General features: G+C 32.1%; 1 protein-coding gene across 1 annotated transcript; it reads right to left on the bottom strand.

Moving 5' to 3' along the window:
• Positions 1–2,017: 2,017 nt before the first annotated feature.
• On the bottom strand, positions 2,018–18,843 carry LOC132940092 (pancreatic lipase-related protein 2-like). The gene is made up of 7 exons (XM_061007511.1): positions 18,458–18,843; positions 10,485–10,608; positions 8,371–8,525; positions 6,642–6,890; positions 3,635–3,823; positions 2,632–2,800; positions 2,018–2,412 (listed from the first exon to the last, which is right to left on the bottom strand). Exons 1-7 carry the CDS (start codon positions 18,519–18,521, stop codon positions 2,379–2,381), a joined length of 984 nt encoding a protein of 327 aa, XP_060863494.1. The 5' UTR covers positions 18,522–18,843; the 3' UTR covers positions 2,018–2,378.
• Between the last annotated feature and the right edge of the window lie 1,767 nt (positions 18,844–20,610).

Below are 20,610 nucleotides of genomic sequence, written 5' to 3'. Positions count from 1 at the left end.
AACCGAGTTTTCAGTCAGATATGAGTTATAACTATTATTCAAAAAAAAAATTCTTTGATCCATCATTAAAATAAATTACTATTTACTTATTATAAAGGTATGTTCGACAAAATTAGGTAGATCCTATTTTTATTTTGTTAATAACATGTATTTTCCAAATGATTTCCAGACTTATACAAAACTTATACAATGAAAACCACAGAGGACGGCACCTATTATTGAATATAATTGTTTTATTATTTTTTGAATTTGTAGCTAAGTGGTGTAAACCAGGGCTGATGTATAGATGAAAATATTTCTAGAGTTAAATTTAAAATTTAAAGGTAGGTACTGAAAATACTTTGTGGTATTAATTTAAAATGTATAGTACAGACTTTTTAAAGTCATATAAATATTTCATTAGGAGGGAGCTCTAAAAAAATCCGGAATGGGTGTATAGAGATTTTTTTCGGTTCATTAAGGTAGCGCCGATCATTATCTAGGCTGCCACTGCGGATTAAGTCTAGTCACGCCTATGAGATTTATACCTAGGCGTAGGTATTTTTAATTGTTCTGCAGCTATTTTTATCGACTATTTTAATAATTATTTGTATGGATAAATGATGATCTAGGTATGGTAAGTGCAAGATGCAAGCGTGTTCCGATTCCACTCTAAGTAGAGTTTCTACTTTTTGAGCTTTTTGTTCTGTAGCAAAAATAGATGCATTTTTGGTTTTTTTTTTTTAAAACACGTAACTGTTGGAAAACCAATGGATACATATTTGACAGTGATCCGTTCCGATTCTAATAATCAAACTACAATAATTCCATATACTTAAAGACAAATTGAATTGAATTTGCTTAAATCATTAGATTTAAACTTTATTAATAAATTATGAACTTGCATAAAATATATTATGTGAGTATAATAAACGCCATACCTACATAAATTATCTACATAATATATAATTGAATGTAACCACTATATACTACCTGTACCTACGTCCTACATATAATAATTCCATAAAAAATATATTTGTTTGCTAAAATTAAGAAAATTATGTGGTGAAAATGATGTGAAATGATATTTTTATGTTTATTTTAATTCCTATGACAAAACGTAAAAACTTAATAAATACGGCAGACAATAGAGCGTGGTCTCTAGTTGAGATTACATAATAATATAATATACATACCTATTGCAAAGTAAATAGACCGCAGGCGAGCTGATGCAGTTGTCCGTCTATTGGGTAAATCACGATATAATAATGATGACCTATTGGACCGGTATCAATTTTTTATTATTATTCAGTGTGCATTGTGTCAGACTACTGCTAGCTGGTGATGGTAGTTCGTTATAAAATGCAATTACTTTTGAAAAAAAAAATTTTAAAAAAGATAGGTACAATACAAATATTTTATTATTGTAAATATGCCATTATATAGGTGATGTATAAACCTCCGTTAGAATCAACATCGGACTAAACATTGGTAACCGATCGGCCAATCCATCATTTTCATCCGTACTGAAATCTTTTATATTACGACTGCGACGAAATTAATGATGGTGTCACAAAATCAAAGCATAAAAAAAATATATTTAAATATTGACTTTTTAAATAAATAATAATGAAAACTGGGAAACTCTCTTATGCAAAGTAAGTTACGAGTGTATACCCTGCCATTAAGTAGGTCACGGTATTACAATAATGGATGTACATAATATATTGTAGCATTGTACCATATTTGGGAAAAATGTCAAGTCGCCACGATATTATTCCCCCCTGAATTACAACAAAGAACCAGAATCAATTATACAAATCGAACCCTGGATGTGTTGCGTAAACATTCCCATTTTCCAGCTGATTTTTTTTTAGTTTTTTCTCAATTATTCAGAAAAGTATTAGAAATTTACTGCTTTGAACCCCACCCCATCACCCCAAAAAAATAACAAACTTGATTTGTGACAAAACGTGATGATGACAGGCACAACAAAAAAAACACTTAATTTATGTTAAACCAATAGTACATTATACTATAGATGTATATATTTTTTAATAACACATCACTGTTTGTTGAGTATAATATGCACTTCTTGAAAATATGTATACAAATATAATAATTATTATTTATTTGTATAATATATGAATATAATATGATATGTTCGTTTAGATTGCATTAGCAATATTATAATAATATAATCCTAAATGATTATATAAAATCAAACCTATTGGACACAGGTATTAATTAAAACGTTAAATATGGTTAAACTGATAAAGCGATTATGTATATATTTATAATATAATTATTAGTTAATATATATAAACACATCCAATTTAAAAAAAAAAAATGTTGGACAATTTTTGTATGATATATCGATACACGATCATCGACACAGCTCAAAGAACCGACAAATAATAATTGCCCGAAAGACTGTAAAAAATTAAAAAATATATATGTTTAATCATCGTTTGCTTTTAATCGTATAGTATTTTATGTGTTGGAAACAGTCAGAACGAAATATATCAATAATGCGGTATCACGATATCAAAAACACCGTATTTAAAACCACAATTATTGAACGCGTGATAAGTGATAAAACATAACACAATATATTACTATCGTAGTTGTTATCACTAAAAAATCACTCACCTTGAATTTGCGGATTCGCCCAAGTACGTGTAATTCTCGGGATCTTCGCATTTGGACTGCTCGTAATCTTTCCATTTGTCACATTTGATCGATTTGAATTCGTCTTTGGACCGGATGGACCGTGCGTAAAACTCGTAGGCTTTAAAATGACTACACACCTCACCGTACACTAAAAAATATGTAAGACTTGTGATATTACACTGCAGTTGTGTTATAATTTTTTATTAGTTGTTCAATGAGTGTATTAATTATTTTAGTTATCGATTTTCGGCTATATAATAATGTTCAAGCATTTTTTCAAATCGATATCGTATTATTCTTGAAATGCATCTATTGATGTATAGTACAATATTGTTTTTTCTCCTTCCACTATATTTTTTTTTTATTTCAGCTACATATTTTAATAACTACGCTCATATTATACAAGATCAACATTTTCAGCTTATTTTTTAAGACGGTTGTATACAAATCAATATAAGTTTGTCTTAGAAACAAGATGATAAAAGTTCTGATATTTTATATGAACGAATAGTTATTTACAGCGTCAAATAAGATAAAAATTGTCTTTGGTTAACCACAGAATTAAAACCATTAGATACGTAAAAAATACTAACAGCGATAAACCTGTACCTAAGTGTGAAGAAAAGCTTAAATATATCCAATAAAAATAATATAAGCTTTTAAACACGAAAACATAATATAATACCGAGAACATGCATATTGTCAGAATGAATATATATATATTATAAGTTCGGTAGTAGGTAAGTGGTACCTATACTATATAGGTACCTACGCATATTCAAATTATTAAGTTATTATTGATCAGTGAACACACATAGGTATATATTATATTAACCGAAAAAATAACGTTATATAGGTTTCACCCTTATTATTTACCGTTACCAAATAATCGAGTTGACAGTATATACGATATGGTCGTATTGATTATACCGTAATATAGATATTATTATTATTATTGTTGTTGTTGTATGCTTATATCTACCGTAATCGTATCCGCAGCCCGGTTGTTTCGTATTTCCACCATTCGGATAGAAATCGATAATTCCTATCGGCTTGTGCTGCCCCAACACCAAACTTGTCGTGTGCACTACATCCACAAATTGCGCATCGGTTCGGTCGAGTCTCTCGGCGGACCGTTTGCTGGAGAACATCGGCTTAGCGGGATCCAAGCCTGGAACGTGTACGTCGTAAACAAAACATAATAATATCCGTTTAAGTTTAAGAAAAATCCCTTCCCACGTGAACAAAATCAATGCGGTAATGCAGGGCTAATCGAATTTTCAAACGTAAAAAAATGTCATTTTCGATAACAGGTATACTGAAGTGTATAGAGAGCAACCATCGATGCAAATTATATTCATAAGTATTTAAAGTAAATGTAAAAGCGTTAACAAGGTGGATGCGGGTGTATTTATATTTACCTACTTTATGTTTATATGCGTTGTTCTTGATTCTTCATCTCGCGAGCAAAGAAAGAAATTTGTTTAAAATAAAACAAATACGATTTCATTAGACACGCGATTATTGTTCATAGATCGTATAATTATACCATAACTAGCTATCCCGCCCGACGTTTTCCACGCCAAAGATTTGTATTTTTAATAAATATATTTGTAAAAAATGTATATACCGTATTTCTTCTAATTATAATATTAATATAATATATAACCAATTACAACCATTTAGATAAACAAAAAAATTGTCTTTTTCGTAAGCGGAATAAAAAACATTTATTATGTGAGCTGCCCTTTAGCTATCTATAGCCTATATGAGTTGAAAAATCAAGCTATAAACACCCTTCAAGTTTCAAGTAATCTATTTGATGTAACTTTTATTGAAAACGGTCTAGTCGTTTTTTGAGGCTATTAACTTCGGATGAACCAACATCCAATTTTAGATGTATAACACGATTTTAACGTGAAAAAATCAAAAATACAAAACTTAGATTATATAAGTGTATCTTGGTTTTAATGTACCTACCTACCTCAGTTCACATGCAAATTTGCGAACTAAATCGACCAAGTTGGACAATTCATTTGTGGTGGGATTGGATATAGCACTTGGTATAAATCGAACGTGGTCCAGCCGTTTAGGAGGAGTTCGGAGACATACACACAGGCAGAAGAAATATATATACACATATAAAGATATATTACGCACCTGCAAGACTAATTCGTATATATAATTCTATTGCATATGGAATTTTAATACCTCTTTCGTCTCTCGTTAAATTCATAAGTTTTTTTTATTCATGGTACAGCTTCAACTGCTAAGTAAGTTTTAAAAGTGTGTTGCTTACGTATTAAATGTCAAATGCCCACCTCATGTTTAACTCCCCTATAGGTACAACATCTGGACTTAAACTCCCTGGCCGGGCGCAGGCAAATATACATTATCCGAATAACCTCTTGAACAGTTAAAACTGACTCTATCGCTTGTCGCTATGTCTTTTTAAAAATCCTCTCTCACCTTTTATACTCGCTAATCGGTTCTATAATCCCATATTTATAGATCTGCTACTCATTATGAATATAATGAATTCCATCACTGATGTACGTATGTCATTAGCTAATTTGAACACATCTGTGAAAACTCGTCTATACATTTGTCATTTATTAGGTACATACACGTTTTTTTTTATCGTAATTTATTAAATATTTTGTTTTACTGTAATTAAATATTCTTGATATACATTTCATTAGACTTGTTCTATTAATTTATATTGTTGTTGGCTCCAGCCTGCTGTAAGTTTGTAGTTATGTGCTACATTAAATAAATAAATAGTGGAGCTAGTATATTATACATTAATTAGTACCCACATTTGTTTTTCAAAAGGTCACCGTGTTAGTGCTTCTAACCAAATCGAGTATATTACAAGCAACACCTATAATATAAACGTACAGTAAGTACCCATACAATTTCGGAATAAAACAAAAGTAACGTGTGATTTGAAAAACTCAAGAATGGAAAAAATTTGAAATTAACGACTATACATATTATGTTATATTGAATACCTAATACCAGTACAAGTGTGTAAAGTTAAATGCAATTCTAAGCACAGGACGTGATTTATCCATCAGTAAATTAGATTTAATAATTATATGTGTGTCGTGTGTGTGTGTGTGTGTGTGTGTGTGTGTGTGTGTGTGTAATGTGTATTTATTCCGTTCCAATTCAACAACATCTGCGAGGAACCCATCCAAGTGGTATATTGACTATATACGTCTATATTGTATAATACATACATAACAATGACAAATTATTACTGTACAAAAAATATACGGCTTGTTCAATGTTACATTTATAATATGACCATTTTCATTCGAACAAAAAACGGAATACAATGATATCAAAACATTCAATTATGCATGGAATTTAACCCGATCTCTTACAAAATCCACACTATACTTTTTTTCTATTAGTCATTGTTATTGAATTAAACAGTTTAATCTTTTGTCGAGTATCCACTCAATGTATTGAACAGTCATCAACAATACATTAAAGTACTGTGTCTCTTACACCCGCACACGTTTCTGCACAAAATCTGCTACAAGTAATCGGGTTTATTCGTATTAGTATTATTAGCCAAACAAGTTCGAATGGTCTTATTAGATTAAAAAACAATAATTTTGAAATGTCTAATGTGTTAAAAAAAAATTTATGTTTCGATATACAGATATACTTGTACTATGAAGCATAAAAAAAAAATAATACGCAAAATGGTCGTTTTCAAAAACTTATAAACAATTAAATTCTTTAAAAAAAACTATGATAAATTTTCAAATGTACGAAACCAGGGCACTATACATACTTACATACCATAGACAGGTAAGTACTTATTATACACCTAGCTATTAGGTACCTATATTATTTTCATCATTATTCTATCACAAAACGTCAATTTTTTTTTTAATATATCTACCGCAAAAAAAAATATAATAGTATTCGATATTTCATTTACATATAGGAATTATTATATTAATACATACCAGTGATTCTGTGCACGTTTCCCTCAAGTCGTTTGCCGGCATAACCGGCGATGTGGGCGCCCATGCTAAAACCGATTATGTGTACATCGTCATTGGTCTGAGGCGTGTTTTCCGTCATCGTCATTATCATTTCACCTACATAGTTTCCGATTTCTTTGCACCGCATCCGAGCAGTAAAGTACGGAAAATCCACTGCAAGCACGCTCCAGTCCACGCACACCACATTGTAATCGTACAACGCGAAATATTCTGAAAAAAATTGTAATGCTTCAACATTTTTGAAAGGAAATCCCGACAAAACCGCAACTTACTGGCTGCCGGTGGCGGATCTATAGAGGTAAATTTTAAATTAATGCAACAGCCAAAAATAAATTATAGAATACTGACTGTCAAGATACCTATTATCTATATTATATAAAAATTTGGCACGGAGATAGATTAGACCTCTGGGAATAAGATGGGCTAATTAAAAAATTCTGTTTCATAAATACCTGTTGTATTGAACAATAAACGAATGCGTGATGATGTGTTTGAAAATAATGGCACGATTCACTGAATGAAAAATTCTCCCATTGAAGAAATTACCAGTATAATAAATTGTTTATTTTAATTATTATATGATGTTTTTAATATAGATATTCGAATGGCACATAGATATAGCATTAGTTCAACCCTGTGATTTATGTGTATCGACTTAACGAGCTGTAATCTACACCTGGGAAGACAGTTAATTTTTTTTAATTTTTTTTTCAAGACACGTCATATTGCTTAATTTAATATTTTTAATCGTTTATTTTATTAACGGACGATATATTATATGCACTATTATAGGTACTTTGTAGTGCTCTTGACGGTTTTTATAATATTATGCTGTTGACACATATCTCCACCGAACGAGTAACCTTGGATGTTTGGCGCACTCGACCCGGTGGTCTACAACCTATATTCTTGGTAATGATCGAACAAATCAACAGAATTCGCTGAATGTGTCTATTCATATATAGCCCGGGTCTCCAATTGATTGATTGCAAAATAATCTAGTTTTGTTGCGAAAACCGCGACGCACATCGAATTTTCCAGACGGACACAAAAACCGAAAACCATTCATTGAAATAAATCGGAACCGTACTCAATGTACAGCTTATAAAAAAAAATAAAGCAAAGATACCTTTACACAAATTATTATTAGTATTATGTCTACTTAAGATCATACAGGCCACTATTTTTTTAAATATTGTTTAACAACAGTCAACTCCTAAAATGTTTGTTTGATTAATTAAAATGTATTATATTTTAAATGTTGATTATTCGAAATTTAAATTAATTATCTTCAAATACGGCCTGATCGGTCTCAAGCAGACATAATATTAATGAAATCAAATCAGTTTTCAGAAGTCATACCGCGTTATCAGGCCCATTGGTAAGATTGACAAAAAAAAATACATGCAAATGAGCATGAATTGTTTACCGTTCATGCGCAGAACGCCGAGGTGGTGACTTGTATACGAGCGCTTAGCTATATCTTTTATACTACAACAGTCACACACACACTAATAACCACATTTAAAAAACCCACATGTACATGCAATTTAAAATTTGCCCATATTGATCTCCTTAAAAACTGACTATTTGCAATCATTATAACCCAACCCAATATTGGCACCTATACTGACCGCACTGTCACTAACAACAATAATAAATATATTATGTTTTGCCAATAGCTACTCACCCGTCTTCAAAGCCAAACAGACGCTTTGCTCGTCTTCACTGTCACCCAACCAACCGTGAATCAAGATTTTGGTCGGTTTACCACCGTCAAAGCCCGATGACTCCAAAGATTTCGGGTCGTCAGGCACCAGCCTTCGACTGTTCTTGGAGCGCTGTCTACAAACAAAATATACAGATCGTCAAGTACACTGAAGTCCGCGACGGCTACGCATAGATGGCGCTGGTCATTCCGAGAAACGTCAATAATAGATTATCATCCCGTCATCCATCGTGTGGAGAAGTAACAAAACATACTTCCCGTCAAGTGTGTACCTATTATACAGGTAAGTAAGTATCTACATCGTAAACTAAATCTACTGACTCTACTGTCAACGTAAATAGATATCAAGGCTATTATAGGTATCCAAAATGTATGATTAATATGAATTATTATTTTTTTTTCATTCAATCGCACCTGTCTGTTTTATACGTAAGTACTAAATTTAACGTCATACATATATGTATGTAAATCTGAGTCCTCGTGACGACGATGAAGACGCAGTGAAGATCGAAAATAAATCGTGTATTTAAAAGAGGAACGGTGGCGATCGACGGCTACCCAAAATAACACTCTATAATATAAGCTTTTCCATATGGGATATTTAAATATATATATATCACACGATTACAGGCTAATGAATATTCAACCACTGTATTAAAATCGGTATAAGAGATGACTAGTGAGCTCATACGCACCCGCCCACCGTGAAAAGGATAAAAAAAAATGTGGATACCTACGCGTATAAGAAGAGAGGTTCAAAAGTTCAATGTATCCGTTAATTATAAATTGGAAATCGAACGCAGATGGGGTACCATCACAAGAAATAAATTATTTTTTCGTTAATGTCGTCTGACGATTTCTTGAACATCGTAACCTGAATCGCATAATTTTCAACATAATTTGTTAAAAAAATACCTATAATAAATTGTTCGTGTACGTTCGCAAATCCTTTGCTTTTCAATGATCTCTATAAGTCATAAATGTGTATGGTGACTATGGTTTGTCCAATAAACCACCGTTTGTAGGATAATAACGTTTTTTACGAATATTCCCTATTTTTTTAGATATACAACGGTACTTTATTTGCAATCTTTTACAAAATTACAAAGTTAACAATTATGCGAGTGGGTTGCACACGAAACCTTTTAAAAGTGGACTGTATATAAAAAAGAAAAGGAGGATGGATAGAGTTTAAACAATGGTATTACAATGCATCGTAATATAAAACGCCGAATATCATAAGCAAACAAATTACATAGATACCAATATAATATTGTGATTTAACAAAATTATAATTATTCATAATGAATAACGATAAATTGACTAATTAAATAATATCGCTTGTTGATATACAACAAAAAAATGATACTAAGTTGAAGTACGACCTGTTCGGCCGCGATGATCGTCCGAAGCTGGCGATGACGATGTCGCCCGTGAGGGAAGTTTACGGTTTACGGTGTTGCTTGCGCGCAAGTGTAACGATATGTCATAAACTTACGCGAGTGTAGGTAATTGTGAAATTCACGATCGAGATGGCATCGATTTACGACAACGTTGCTTGAGCGCTATTACGGTGTCCGGAGAGAGAGGCCGCCATCCCCCACCCGGGCACGACAGATACCTACGGGTGCCCACTTAAAAAAATTCTGCCAAAACAAACACACACCTGTTCAAAACCCCACAGTTCCACAGGTTAATTGTTTACAATGTTTAATGTATACTATAAACTACGTTGAACAGTTATAACCTATGGGCACTGTCAATTTAGTCCTTACAACCTTACATGTTTCTTGTTATATTTATACAATTATATTGGGAATTGATTTCAAACATTTTAGACAAAAACAAAACTACCTGTGCACGCTCATGGTTGAAACTTTTAATAGTTAATAAGCTATAATATGGAACATAAATTATTTGGTTATAATAATTATTACATATTATATTTAGGTATAGGAACGAACATTTGTTTTTCGGTAACTCTACAGTTTCCTTTGCTAGTCAAGCACTGATTTGAACTGTATTTTTGTTGTTGGAAGAAAACAACAGTTTCATTTCAACCCTATAACTCTTACTTCGTATACAACCAAAACGTCACAGATTCGTTTACGCTGACGCGAGAAGAGTCCATCATAGATTCGTAGTTTCCTGTTTTACCATGAAATAAATTGTCGAACGAGTTCACTTGAGTCGATGACACTGCAAGAATAAAATAAACATTTCACTGTAATAGTCTATACAATATAATATTATAGTATAGTACCTCCGCCGCCGCGGCCGTACGCGCGTATACATAAAATGTCACATTATATATAATTAATAATATAAAATTTATACTATATACATTATTATTAAATCATCGTATCCTGTTTAATTTATTGAGAAAATGTTGAGTATATAATATATCGTATATAGCTGCATCGACATTATAAAAACGAACCTCTCCTGTACACAATATATACATATATTATGTATCTCGTATGGTAAACGACACTTGTTGAGTATTGTCAATGTCGCATTCGATGAATAGTTTGTGCGAATGTGCATAATATAATATAAGATATTATGATACATACTGACAATGCGCTTACCTATACATCCGTTATAGCGATGACGGTTGCCAATTCGAATCATATATGAATTCAAATCATACATCGATACGCACACGGATGCGATATTTTTAAATAGAAAATATTTACAATGTCTTAAAACATATAATATACAATGAGTATAATAATATGTTTTGTTAAAATAAATACTATACCTACGCGTGATGGTCGCAACTCCTACTACAATTTGATTTTGAATATATGTTACTTATAATTACACAAAGAGGATATTATCCTCCGGACAAATCTCTTTTGAGGCGGCTGATGCGTTTAAAAATTTAACAATGGTGTCAATGATAACGATTCTCACCTATTGACCTATTTCTTTAACCTATCGTTTTATCCATACATTGGCGAAACGTTAATTTTTACGATTTCTTGGTGAACAAAACAAATGACGAGGCGACACAAGCAACATAAGCATGCGCGCTTTCCTCCTCCGTCAAGAGAACCTGCGGCGTACACTTATGATGGTAAACAATGTTTACCTTAATTGGAAATTTGTATTATGTGCATTCGCGGTGCAGGTTACCCGCGATGATTATTCGTATAATGTCGTATGTAATGGACGTGGGTACACTACCTTTATTTTTTGATATTGAGGTTATAGATACTTTCCTGTATTTTCCGGGACTGCGCTGTCGCGATTTTGCACTGAGTGTTACGAATATCTATAATTATAAATTCTACGGCGTGCCTGTGACGTATGACATGTTTTTTTTAATCTATCAACTGTTTAAAATATGTTAGTTGGCAAAAGCATTTTGATAATATAAGATCATTTTTTTTTTAACGTGATTTTCCGTATTATAAAATTGTATGGTTTATAAATATATGAATTCAATATTGTTATTATTATTTTTTAATTATAGTTATTATTTAAAACATAAAAGAAGTGAGGAAAAACACAATCGTTCCAATAATACTTCCTGATTTCCATACGCGTAATATTTATTACCTAATCTATTACATACGGATAACACTAATAATCAATCATTAACGTTATATATTATAGCTATTATGCTATTTCCCAATCAAGTCAATACATTCAGACAACCTAACTACAATATATTATATAAACCATTATTGACGCTACCAAAATGATATAATATACGAATATACAATATACATGATATTATAAAACATGTATGAATAACAATATAAATAAAGTACAATAATTAATAATATTATATTGGCTACCGTGCGATGTATGCAAAAAAAGTGATGTAAGTACGTTAAAAACTCTGCCATGACACCTCTATAATATTATATGGAAGTGTTAAAGTGGCTGTAGAAGGGTCGTCACGAGAGGTGGTTATGGGGTTTGAAACTCCCCCCCTAGATACTATTTCAAGGATTCTTTCTCGTTTATATTAGTTAATTTACCAAAAAGGAGTATACTTAGGCAATGTTCTTTAACGGTACTTATATAATACCTATACTTTATAATATTATGTTATAACTTATAACTATCTAGGCACTCGGCAACCGTTACAATTTCAAAAAACAGTGATCCGAAAACTATATTATATCTATATTGAAAAATAAAAGCATAATCCCGATGACTAAAATATAAAGAGTGTCAAGATGAACTGGGTGAGAATTATACCCAGGTATTGGTTTATCACTTGTTAGTCTGCTACAATCGAGTACCTTATTTATTAATAAAAATTATTTTATGACTTAACAATAGATATAAATGAACATTTTATATTTAGGCCTTCATTTTTTTTCATTCCTACATCCTGCAGTTTGTGTGTTTTTTGGCACAAAAATTAAGTCCTGTTAAAATATAATAATTATGCCTATATGTAATGGTTAAAAACGGTATTGGTAACAATAATAATTTATATACTATGTCGTATATACTCGCATATGTGATGACAAAAATCAACACGACTGGCAAAATTATATTTTGCGTAGGTATTATTATCTAGGTAGGTACATGGAACGGTAATATATGATTGATTATGTCAAGGTCACACGCTACCGTAATGGATTTATACGTGTCGTGTGTGTGTGTTAAAAGTGTAATTTACGAATCTATAAAGCTGCATATAAAAATATAAGGTAGGTAGGTATATACTTTAATAGCTGGTCGGATGATATTGGAAAACCAAAAAAATATAATATTCTATAAAGAATTCATTATTCAAAAACGCATTCAATTCGACGCTTCTTGTATGAAATACAAGTATTCGTATGTAATCCTAAACAGTATTTTTATTTTAAAAAAACCGTGAAGATCGAAGGTATTTGCGTTTTATATTATGTTAGTTTTATGTGATATTACTGCAATTATTAACAATAACACGAGTTTCGACATACTTATCTACTCCAGGGTTACGTTATTACTTATTATATTGCAGTCATCGTCGATAACTCATCGAGACCACCGTAAGAACTATGAATTCAAACTTTTTTTTTTTATTGAACAAAACATAATATTCACAATCTGTCTTTACAAGTTATACAATAAGTAAATGTGATGGAAATTGATTTACAGGAGGGGGAAGTTGCCCATTGGCGACACCCCGTGAAATTCAAACTTTAAAATATTATATAGGTACAAATTATTTTTACAAAAACTGTATGTTCGAGCGGTCGAGACAGACAATTCTGAACCATTGACGTTATATTATGGAGCTATCATGGTAATTTAACTCATCATTCGTGACAGATATATTGGCAGTCACCCGCGGTGAATCATCAATAATTATTATATTACTTTACTCGTCGATAATATATCATTATTATGCAGTCAAAAACTGGGCAATCTATTTTCACTGGTTACATATAAGCGATTTTCGTCCATCACCGCGACGACGTAAATGATACGCAAAAAGTTAGAATAAGGTGGGTAGATCTGAAAGTTTGACTTTCCGGGAAAACGGGTAGATCAACAATTATAAAAGCCGGTCTGGAGTTCACAGGAAATGGGCACTAATTATTCAGTCGAAAAAAAATTGCAAAATTCAGATTGGGAGGGGGGCTTAACGTACGTGTATGCATAATACATGTATGCACTACACAGTATATAGGTATAGGTAGGTACTTGATCGTACCACCGCTATTATAAAATAATACACAGTATAGTATACACGTTTTTCTCTGTCGTCTGTAGTTTACTGCGTTTTAAAAAGTCAATAAAACGTTGGGTTTCGTGCGCCGTGGTTACATATTTCTTTTTAATGATTTTTTTAGGATATATAATATGGAAGAGGAAGCGAGTTCTGCAGGGTTTTGTGGCGAAAACAATGATATAAACGGAAGGTAACATTATAAAGTATATAAACGGATTAGGAACAGACGTTCGAAATTCCAGCTAGTTTTAAATACGCGTTTAGATGCTATGTTTTTTTGCGAAACAAGACGTGTGCATCAGATTTTTGTCGGTAGGTACGTGTATAATATAGCTACCATCATACAATATTATAGTGAAAGCGGTTTCTTATCGCCCACGCAAAAAACGCGAAAAATTGATAATTATAACCACAATAATATGATGATAATGATGACCCTACTAATAATTCACAACTACACACACTGCACGCACCTACGATGATAATATTTTTTACAATTTACGGTCGTGCTCGTCATAATGCACGCATACATAATATAACACAATATTATATTATCGTAAACACAGTGGTCATGTCCGCGGCGACGGACGAGAGAGACGAAGCCTCTGACACTCGCACACCGCTCGGTATAGATCAATACCGCACACGGCATACATATGGTACAACCAGAGGGGTGCTCAAGGGGTTGAGGGTTAGGAGGTTCAAACTTCCCCCCCTCCCCAATGGACACTTGACAAATATATATGTAGTATATGTACTTATACATAATATATAATTATAAATATTATTGTATTTCTAAATTTTAGATCAGGCAATTCGTTATTTTTTTAACCCCTCCCTCCCCCCCCCCACCCATTCAAAATTCCTGAGCACGCCTCTAGGTACAGCTATCGAATATTTTTTAATTCCATAATAATATTATTATCATAATTTATGGCAACGCGTGTTCGTCTGTGAACGTGTTGCGCTCGCGGTTGGACGTTTTCGCCTATATTCAATACCTTGTCTGCCAAATTGTTCGACTCGCGTGGTGACGCCGATATCATGTGTGTGTACACGAATATAATGTCATAATGATAATATTTACGACATGATAATATAATATACAGGGCATCATCAAAATATGTACAGTAGCGGATCCAAGTTCCAAGGGGCAAAATGACCATGCACCCCCCTCTGGCTCACCCCCGCCATCCTCCGTATTTTTGTCAAATATAACTACACAATGTAAAAAATTAATATTCACAGTTTTTATAAAAAAAATCTCCTACAATAATCATATTTTTAATTTTGACTTGGAAATAATAATAATATAATATTCTAAGTTGGTAAGAAGTATAGATACCTTATTGTACCTAAGAATAATTTTGTCCGTAATCTGCGATGGTCAAGAATATCGGAATTTAGTATGACTATTATTGCATAGTATATAACACGAATCGCTCGACAGTTTTGGAGGTGGTTTACCAGAGGGTCATATTTATGAGCAGTTCAGTACCAGTATAGATTTCCCAAGGCTCGTAAGATCGTTTTATAATCGAAAAAACTAAAAAGTTATAATGAACACGCGCATTATCGAGAAATCCAAATTGCAGGGACGGATTTACTACAGTTGGGTATGAAACAAAATAGAGGGGTGGACTAGACACAAGACAATGTGCATCTATATAACAGTGTACTCGCATAAATGTATACCAATCAAATACATGTAATTTTGAAAAGTGATTTAAAAATCAATAAACATTATTACTACTTATATAATATTATATTGTATAGCTACTAAACCTATCTCTACTGTGAGAACCTTCAGTATTACAAATGTTTAAAATAATAATCATAATACACGATAAGTGGCTTCCACGCGCATCATATCACCTTTGACCCTTTTATTGCCCTTGTCAACACCTATATTGGTGGATGGAAGGGCTACGGACTTCCCGGTGGACACACTTCTTCAATTTGAAAAAAATGTAACTCAATAATATTTAATAATATTTTGAATTTTTGTCCAAATTGTATACGTTTATAATAAAATGAGTGTATATTATAATCAATGTTTATATTGTTTATATTAGGGCGTTGCGCCGTAGCCCGTTTGAACACACGCGTACCTTACCCTAAAATTACCGTAAGTAATTTTATCAAACTTTTTTGTCCATTTGAACACGATTACAATTTTTACCTTATAATTATTACCATGGATCATCTAAGCTTTGTTTGTATAATTTATTTGAGCATCGAGTTTTACTTATTAGTGTTAAACGAGGATTGTTATGTAAATTAAAAAATAATTAGTCTATAATTTACTTCACTTCACTCATGTCTGTGTGTAGGTTTATATTATAAACGAATATTTTTTTTATAATTTATTCTTCTTCTATCTTTATAAAATTTCTTACCTAATAAACTGTATTATTTATTTAATAATTTTAGTTAATTGATACTTATACCCATCATCAATTAAACATTTATTCCTGTTGTTAAAAATACTTTTTGTAGCACTTTCATCATGTATTTAATAATAGTAAGTACTTAAGAACAAAAGAATTTAACGACAGTTGAAATGTTTTAACTAAACATAGACTAAATTAATAATGCATGAACCTACTCGTTGTAAAAAATAAATAATATGATAAAGTACTAGAAATTAAAAGCTATATAAGCCTATAAAGTAAATCGAATATTTTATAATTGTTCTCATTTGGACTGTCGAACTATTATCTTCTCATGTACTTGAGTAAAAAAGTAGTTTCCCGAGTATGTATCGAAAAGACCCTCATTTTAAGTGCATTCGGAATAAGGTATCACCTGAGTGCGTCCCGAGAAAAAAATACCATATTTTTTATGTATACCTAGTCCGAATACGTTCCAGTTCATTTAAGTTACCCAGGGTGCATACCACTATTATAGTTGGTTATTATTGTTTATTTTATTATTTTGGCTTACACACATTTTTACAGATTTTAAGTCTGGTTGAGTGTAAAAATGTAAAAACGTTACGCACTCTTGACATCCCCAATAAAACGATTTATCCTAACCTGACATAGAGCACGCAAATACGGTCATTGAAATCGTGCTCATATGACTAACGGTTTTATCTTAACACGTCAAATGGCCGACTTCCGTTTATCATGTCGTACAACATAAGTACCTATATTTAAATATACAACCATATATATAAATGATACATGGAAATTAAAATATTCCTATTGAGCATTCGTCAAGAAATAATAAACACATTAATCGATCGCTTTACAGATTTAAATATATATATTAGGTAGGTACCTATAATTTAACTATTACTATTTATGAACGACGTCAATGATTTTTAAACTAAATAATAAGCAGTCTTAAATCTAGGAAATTGATATGACATTAACCGTGGATAAAAAAAAGAGAAATTTATTACATATTATGATACTGCAGAGTGCAGGTATACCTAGTGTATAACTAGTGTAACCTCTAGTGCCTATAACTACTTGTATAATATTATAAAGTATTCAAAAACGTATGAAAAATTTATTTGTGCGTGATTACACTTTAAATTGATGACCTCTCCCGGATCTATTCGTACCCTCCTTTTTTATACCGCGAAACTCGGTTGTTTCAGAATAATTCAATGTAACCCGACAATACAATAATATTATGCACCGAAACGATTATATTACGACCAGCATATAATATAACTGCAATATTACTATATAAAGTATATTATTATTATAGACGTGGCTCTTATGAGGTGGACAAAAGGTTTGAAAATGTGTCGGAAAATTCACATTTTAAAAAGGTCGTGTTATAATGTAATGCATATGTATCTAGTATGCATATATATATAGGTACGTGACTCCCGCGATATATTTACTCATACAACAAACAAACACGATAATCTCACACTCTCGCCACTCGTTCCTTCGCAGATTTATCTCTCTTCGATGAATAATATATATTAATATTGTGTAACACCGGTGAAGTAAAAATGTGTCACGCATTAATGACCGTGGTGGCGCATTATACATATAGATAGGTGATACTGATTTAGTTTCATCGACCCAAAGCGTTGAGAACTTACAATGTCACGTGTTTGAATTTCGTTCGTTGTCGGTTATGCCACCAAGTTATGGTATATACACATTTTTTTTAACGGAAAATACATCACACATCATCTCACTCATAAGTATATTTTATAAATATTGTACTCTCGCGTTGGAATAAATCGCCTGTTTTAATAAAGAAAATCTTACCGTTACGAATCGACCGCTTAAAAATACAAAAAAACGTACCTACTTAAAAACCGGTATAGTTATATGAGAGGTTTGAGAACGAAAATCAAACTTCAGCACGCGTCGCTGTACTTACCGTAGTAGTGCGATACCTGCAAGCAAAGGAGATAAAACTGGACGCGGCCTAGTGATGACAACATCTTGTCGAAAATGTCACAGCCGCAGGTTACCAAGGTATAGTAAGTGGTCGCCTTTCGAATCACAAACGGAAAATTCGCATATAATAATATATAATATCGTCAGACGACTCGGTGGTTTTCTCATAAAGACTTATTATACACTATTATATTGTAATACCCATCTGCGCCTCGGATCAGCGCACTCGAATCGCGAAACGACACCGTATAATGAGCACAAAAAATCAATTAATCGATATAACACAAACCGATAGGGATTTATTGGCCAAAACACGAAAAATCAATTTACTGCCATGAGTACTGCCTACGATCCGGCGATAACTGTACAATAATAGGTATGCACAATAACAATAATTTCGAGTGAATCTCGAGCGCGTATCAATAATATAATAATTATACATAAGCACATACGCACTTACACACATAAGCATACTGTTGCAGATTATCGGCGGACGACAGAACGATACGATATGAGAAATCGGAAAACTGAACCGTACCTACGCTCGGATCTCGTTAGACGTAAGTTGTTTCGTTTTAACGTACTTATGAGTTATTATATCACGATTTATGAACACTGCAGAACAATAATATACAGGGTGTGACAGGAAGACCTGACTAATAAAAATGAAAAATATATACAAGTCAAACGCGTGAAAAAAACTATGAATATTATATTATGGATAATAAATGATTTAAGGTTTTCGTAGGTATGTCTCAAAATTCCCAAAAAAAATATTCTTAAATGTCATTATATTTCAAACGGATTTAATCCAGAAAATATTGATATTTTATATAATTTAAAAAAAATAAACTTCTAGACTTCAATAAACATTTTTACCATAACAATTTTCCAATAAAAATAAAATTCAATTCAATTTTTTTATTTTCTATATTAAAAAATAAAACTATTTATTTTAAAGTAAGGACTGTACCTGCAGTATGGTGCAAGCGTCTATAAATTATACATGAAAACGTTTTTTTTTTAAAGTATTATTTGAAACAAAAATTATTTCATTTGTCACGTCATCCTGTTACACCTTGTAACATACCTACTTAAAACATGTGCGCTTACATTTTGTAATATATTTTATTGTTTACTTTGCACTGCAAAGTCTTCGCAGAAACATAAAACATAAAAACGAATACGATAGTTCCACTGCAAGAGCGCTAATTTTCTAGGTTCTACACAAAAACTTGTGTTTGTGCAATTATCTTAGTAGAGTTTTAAAAGTCAAATCTCAAGTCGTCAGGTTGTGGGGCCGTGGACGTGGAATATAATATAGTCGCACATTACTGGAAAATAAACGGTTCGGAAATATACGACAAAATTCACTGCACAAACCAGCTGATAACCTATAAGAGTTTGATTTATATAATCGTCGTGAAAATTTTGCACATCCCGCCGTCTCGATTAATAACGCCGTGAGCATAAAAAACATAACCGCAGACAGCTCGATCTATATAATATTATATAGAAATTAATAAAATGTGTTTGGTTTTTCCTCCAATATTACAATATTTTCCATTTCACTGCACTCCACACTGTACCTACCTGCAGTACGCACAACTGCAATCGCTGTACAGTTTGTCGTTCTTGAAGTCTGTATTCTTTTTGAATTGATCCGATTTATTTTGTATTTTTGTATGTGTACAGGTAAAAACGTCGGTGAATTGAAGGGTTCCGTGCAACAACCAGACAAGTCCATTTTTATCAAAAATTAGTTTTTCGTGGAATATTATTCAATATTCATGGAAGAAATATCTGTATTTTGGTAGAACAATCAGACAAATTGCTTTATTATTTCCAAAGATATCTGAAGTAGAATTATTTCCCGCCCATAAAGGTGAATGAGATTAAGAATTTTGTTTTGCTTCTCCTGAACAATTGATAAAAGTATTCATTAAATTATACATATTACACATACAATTATAACTTGTGCGTCGCTGCAATAGGTTAACCCAGCGGTTCTCAACCTCAATGTAATGGCGAGTGGCGACCTATAAGATATTTACCAAATTTTTCATGCGACCTTTTTATAAATAATGTTCAATGAAACGATTAAATTTGATAAGCATTTTATAACTGAGTACC

The sequence above is a fragment of the Metopolophium dirhodum genome, chromosome 3 (genome assembly GCF_019925205.1).
Source record: "Metopolophium dirhodum isolate CAU chromosome 3, ASM1992520v1, whole genome shotgun sequence".
In the NCBI taxonomy this organism is placed as follows: Eukaryota; Metazoa; Arthropoda; class Insecta; order Hemiptera; family Aphididae; genus Metopolophium; species Metopolophium dirhodum.
This window is presented reverse-complemented; position numbering and strand designations above follow the sequence as displayed.